Source organism: Urocampus carinirostris, chromosome 19 (assembly GCF_059441175.1).
Source record: "Urocampus carinirostris isolate Australia breed hairy pipefish chromosome 19, RoL_Ucar_1.0, whole genome shotgun sequence".
Classification (NCBI taxonomy): Eukaryota; Metazoa; Chordata; class Actinopteri; order Syngnathiformes; family Syngnathidae; genus Urocampus; species Urocampus carinirostris.
The window spans coordinates 7477411-7483659 of record NC_142367.1 but is presented as its reverse complement, the minus strand read 5'-3'; the positions used below and the strand labels follow the sequence as shown (position 1 = coordinate 7483659).

Here is a 6249-nt window from a genome sequence, read left to right as displayed (position 1 = left end):
CATCTTCATTTTATTAATAAAACCATGAATTTATTTTAATATGTTTGTATTTTTCTGATAAATGTTTTCATATTCACAGAAATTTGAACAATTACAGCCTATATATTTGTTTTTAATTGAACAACTACTATAAAAGTAACATTTAGGGACTGTATGTATTTAGGTCCTCTTATTGGGAAGGAAAAGACTTAAAGGGACAGTGTGTAATATTTTGTGCCTTCCAGTAGTACAAAAAAACCTTCATTCAGTAAAGAAAATAAATATATATTTGAATAATGGGCAAAAATATATTAATTATCACACCAATGTTCATTTTTATGAATATTCATAGGTTGACAAGTTTGTGTTTCTCATAGCGGAATCCATTACCAGTAGTCACTGCCATGTTTGTCTGGCATTTTGCTGCTACTCTGAGCTTATTTAGCACTGTTTTTTGCTCGTGTTAGACAATATAGTTCTATCTAGTGGTCAAATATTACACAATAGACCTTTAATTTATCAAAACAAACGATATTGATTTAAATAATAGCAAAAATACAAAAGCTATCGAATAAACATTTGTTTTTTTAAATACTCGTAGGTTGAAGAATTTGCACTTGCTTTTCCTATAATGAGCCTCACCTAGAGGTAGCTGACATCATTGTCTGGCATCTTGCTGCTACAAGTACCTTAGAATGTTGCAAAAGTCCATGCAAAAAATTGGAAGAAAAATTGTGTGGTTTGATCACTGAGCTTCCATGGTTTGTATTCTTCCTTGTGCATTTTAGCATTCATTTTTGGTTGGAGTTTTTACAATACAGCAACATCTAGTGGTCACATAATACACACCTTCCCTTCCTGTACGGAATTTGGAACTTTTTTACTCGCAGCCGCCATCTTTTGGCTTTGTCATTATTGCAACCTCAGTCAGTTTGTTTATGATGCGTGTGTAAGTTCATGCATTTCTTCCAGTTGACATGCCTAAATCAACTCTTTTTTTAAAATTTTACCTTAGTTTAGCACTGTTCCTAACCCCCATTCCTCCTACCTAATGTGTTCCGCTCCGAACAGCTTTGGTAAAAGTAAGATAAAAGCAGATAGGCGCGGTGGAAAATAAAGCACAAGGATTTGTTGAACTCAGTTGGGTATTGAAAACAATAACAAATACTTAATAGTGAGAATATTAAACTTTACTTTCATCTAAGGACACCTCAAACGATGCATCCCTTTATTTAAGTAAAAAATAAATCATTTGACTATTTATCTTCTTCACACTTTTTCCATTGATAATTATTTTGATTGACATTCGAATGAATAATGATCTAGTCAATATAAACACTATTGAACTTAAATGGAATTGCTTTAGGAAATAGGCATTGAGATCTAACGATTGTAAAGGGTTACTTTAAAACTGTAATCTTATACAGTTACTAGTTACCTATTGAAAAATGTAACGTCATCTGAATACCATAATTTTGCAGTAATGTAGCTCGATTACATTTAATTACTTTTGGATTTCTCCAGCACCAAATATGCTAATAAAAGAAAAATCAAACGTAATATAAACAAAACGACAAAATTTTGTTAAACCCTCAGTGTGTAATATTTGACCAAAAGATGGCACCTTGTGGTCTGGTGTGACAGGAGGCCAGTGCCACAGAGCACAGCGTAGCAGCAGGATGCTGGACAAATATGGCGGCAGAGTGGTGATTCCACTGTATCGAATACAAATTTCTTGACCTATGATTTTTTCCTTAAATAAAAAATATAATATGATAATTCATGTTTTGCCTAGTATTCAAATCAAACTCTGTTTTTACTGAAAATTATTTGCACTAAATATTACACACTGTCCCTTTAAAATTAGACAATGTAACCTTGACAAATAATTTTAAAGAGAGCAAGGTCAGGAAGTTTCTTGTAGTCCTTCATAAGTGTCCTATATAACAATGAATCAATCGTACAATGAATTTTGAAGAACAATAAACTGAAAAATACAAATAGCAGACATTCAAATTTCCTAAAACGCGTCACTAGCACGCAACTGCTTTGCCTTGCGCAAATTCAACAAAATAACTGCTAGGAGGAGAAATAAAATACAGACAAAAAGAAAAGTGCTTTTGCCTGCAACACGATGTGACAAACATGCACACAACAACAGATGCGGATGTTACGCACCTCATCTATCTCTGTCACTTGTGCCAGTGATTGAAATTATGATAAACACAATTAGTTCAGGGTAGCACGGCGGCGCAGTGGTTAGCGCGTGTGCGGCGCAGTTCTGAGGCGCAGTTCTGAGGTCATGAGATCGAACCTCCTGTGTGGAGTTTGCATGTTCTCTCCTTACTTGCGTGGGTTTCCTCCGAGCGCTCTGGTTTCCTCCCACATTCCAAAAACATGCATGTCAGGTTAATTGGCCGGTCCAAATTGTCCCTAGGTGCGAATGAGCAAGTGGATTGTCTGTCTCTGTGTGCCCTGCGACTGGTTGGCAACCCGTTCAGTGTGTCCCCTGCCCACTGCCCGAAGATGGATGGGATGGGCTCCAGCACACCCTCGACCCTACTGAGGATAAGCGGTGCAAATAATGGATGGATGGATGGACAATTAGTTCATCGGCACATTCTGTACAGTATATATAAATATACTTTGAAATTGTAATCCTGCAAAATAATATATTTTTTTACTAGCTGTACCTGTAATTGGATCACATCTTTTTTGTAACAAAATATCGTAATTATGTACATTAACGCAGTTACATGTATTCCGTTACTCCCCAAGGCTGCTAACGAGGCAGCGATCATGTTGTCTTCCTGGAAATGTGCAAGTATATCCTCACTGGCAGTGTGAGTTAGTGACAGGAAGCCTCTAATTGACCCTCCAAGTGTGACTCGACCCTTTACTTATCTCCTCGCAGGTTCTTGAAGCTCTACGGCCGGAAGTTCAGCAAAGACGACCACATTCTTTTCATCAAGCTGCTTTATGAGTTGGTCACTCTGCCTGGCCTGGAGCCGCACATGATGCAGAGCTACGCACGTCTCCTGATTCAGCTCCTCAAGTGGGTGTCAAACAAAATGATAAATAAATAACCCACAAAAACAATGCCCAAACCAAATTTGCAAATAAATTTAAATCTAGACCAAATATTCTCATATTTAGTATGATGTTTCGTCACAGTTTTTCCCTGGGTGTGATTCAAAACATTAAACACGCATATTTTTATTTGTTTTTAAATAATTTGTCTCATGGGCTGTGTCTAAATTTTACCTAAATTATAATGCAGCTACTAGATTGGGCAGCAATTTATTTATGTTTTTATTAAGGGTGGGACGCAAATCTTGGGTGTTTTTATTTATTTATTCATTTTTTTTTATAAATTACTTGTTTGAGTTTATTAATAAAAGATGAACATGACTTTTTAGAGGTGGTGTACCTAACTTCAAAATATTCTCCTTGGTGATGCCTTCTCTTGGCTGAAATCCTCACCGCAGCCTCTGTCTTGTTGCTTGTAGGGTGCTCAAATAAACTCTTCTCTTTTTATCTTTTGGGAGTTTCAGTTGACATTTGGACTGTATTTGATACAGTGTTTTTCTGACTTTCAAAATTTTAATCCGAGAATTAAAACAACCCTCTAGCATGCGCTACGAATCACTCCTGCAGCCTAATGTGCTCCGTGACCATAACACTAATGATAAATGTAAGACAAAAGCAGATAGGTGCATTCAAAAAAATGTAAAGATTCTTTGAACTCAGATAGGCATTGTTGACACATACATAATAGAGAGGTGTCACATCGCTAAGGAATCCTTTAAATGGAAGCTCATTAAATAACCCATATTTACTGACGCTTTCTGAGGAAAACCCATAGAACAAACTTTAAGCATCCCAAAATGCTAGCAAAGCAATTTGGTTTTATGAGCAGAAGGGTTGGGCGAAGCTATGCACCGAGCGCAAAAACTCCTTTCTGTCTCTCACCCAGTGCTGTCTGCGCCAAAGGTAAGTCTGTCGGTATCCTTGTTCGCAGAGTTTTGGGATATTTTTACAAAATATCTTTGTCCCTTGAAACATTTTATGACAGAAATTAGCCTTTAAACTCTTAAGTATTTACAGGACAGAGACAAATTTAACTGGTATATTTATATGGGACACAGACTCTGGCATTATTATTATTTCACAGATTATATCAAGTCTTCAAACGTCACACTGTGAATTAAAATGAGCTGAAGAATTAGCCTTTGTCTAGAGAGAGGGTTTAGTGGTTTTGTTGAGTTTTGTATTGAACTAAATCAATTTTTTGTCAAATAATTGCACATGGTAAGAATAGGCCTTTAAAGTTCACTCAATTGTTTCACTCTTTAAATTTTAATTGAATTAGGAAAACACTCTTAGACAATTGTATACATCAGCTGAAATCTTACAGTTAGGAGACACTGGTATTTGTGTGTGTATTGAGTGCTCTCTTACTGTTCGGGCTGTCATGCTAGCATATCAGAAATAGTGGAATCGAGTTAAAAGCATGTTTTTAAATGAAGGTGTGTCTCGTCTTACCTATGAAATTAAAGATATAACCGTTGACAGTAGAAGACAACAATCAGGGGGCGATTTTCGGCTTCTCTCATCGATATCGCGGGAGACAAATGATAAGTTGGAGAGTACATGAGTCAAAGTAAGGAGTACAAAATCTGTTACTTAAAAACAAAGTTAAATAAAATCAAATGACATTCAATCTGAGCTGGACAATATGTGAGTAAGCATCACTGAAAGGGCTCTTTTTATGTGCATATTTGCATCATCATCCCTTCAAGGAAAGACCAACTACTGAGTAAAAGGATTTCTTCAAATACAGGAAAAAGGAGCTCCTTTCGAGGGATGACCTCCAGTTGCCATGGCGACCACTGCACCAGCTCTACGAGAAAGTGGTCCACTCCAAAACGGAACATTTGGGACTTGTCTGGTTCCCCAAGTGAGCCTTGTTAACTTATATCGAAATAAATTACTGTGCTTCGCCCTTAAATTAAGGGATTTCTTTACTCACTCTGACTGTTTTGGTTTCAAGTTCTTTAGAACATATACTCAAGGCTTTGGTGAAAAGTTGCAGACCGTAAGTTTTATTTAGGATTATTAGCATCAGAATCAGTTCGTGTTGCCTTCAGTGGTTGATGTCATTCGCTAGGTACTTCCCGGCGACCTCCACACAGGAGATGCTGGACGAGTGGCGTCCCCTCCTATGTGTGTTTGACGCGGTCATGCAGAAGGCCATTAGTACGATGGAGCTTTTTCTGCCTACCATCATGCCTCCCGAGGAGCACGCACAAGGCTTTCGGTGAGTTTTGTGCTGCTTTGCTGGAATTGCAATTGCCCCCATTTAGATAAGTGATTTCCAATTTAGTATTATTGTTGTGAGATGGTATATGGTAAAGGGACTACAATTCTATAGTGCTTTTGACTAGTTAGTCACTGAAGACCTACCAAAGCGCTTTTACAATGTACTCACACACCGATAGCGGAGAGAGCCATGCAAGGCGCCTACCGGCTTATTGGGTCCATTAAGGGGTTTAGAGTCTTGCCCAATGAATTTAACTCGGAGGAGCCGGAATCGAACCCGCAACCTCTAGGTTAAAAGCCATCCTTAGCTATTGCCGCCCCTATAATTAAATATTTAGTGATTTTTCTTATTTCATTTAATCAATGTAACTATCTAACATTTTAGAATCTTGCTAGCATTTATAATTGCAAATCATCTTTAAAAAAAATTATATTTATCCTTTATAGGTAGGTGTTCTATACCAAATGAAAAATAAGAGGGAAGTCACCTTCTGGTGGCTCTTCTATACGTCCACTTTAAGAGGAGTGAGTTCAGGAAATGGAGTTCTAAAATATCAGCAGATAAGCTTGCAACTAGCTTTAAATGAACAAACTTCCCAACTGAAATCTGAAATTCACTATACAGAGCCACAATTTTCTCTAGTAATGAAAGAATAATTTGTCACAGTATGCGAAACCCCTGGAATGACCCAGTAAAATCTATTGCAGACACCCATAGTCTGATTGACAGATGGTAGTTGAGTGGGGTGGGGTCTCTGACCGTAGACACCCAAGCTTGTGGGAGCACAAACAAAAATGTTTTTTGAAAAAACCTTTTTAAAGCCTGTTTAATAAACTTGCTTCATTTTGGAAGAGTACCCATTTGGCAAGATTAGACTATGACTCCTGACTTGTAAGCCTTCAAACAGATCTGAGCATGCATCATGCCTTGCAAAAATCACAGGAACC

General features: G+C 37.4%; 1 protein-coding gene across 1 annotated transcript in view; it reads left to right on the top strand.

Moving 5' to 3' along the window:
- The window catches only part of LOC148347039 (proteasome activator complex subunit 4B-like), a 60156-nt gene that overhangs the window by 1799 nt on the left and 52108 nt on the right, over nucleotides 1-6249 (top strand). Inside the window, exons 2-5 of the mRNA XM_088324166.1 lie at nucleotides 2894-3034; nucleotides 4823-4939; nucleotides 5033-5077; nucleotides 5150-5299. Of these exons, the coding sequence (XP_088180292.1) occupies nucleotides 2894-3034; nucleotides 4823-4939; nucleotides 5033-5077; nucleotides 5150-5299 (453 nt within the window). The remainder of the gene's footprint in view (nucleotides 1-2893; nucleotides 3035-4822; nucleotides 4940-5032; nucleotides 5078-5149; nucleotides 5300-6249) is intronic.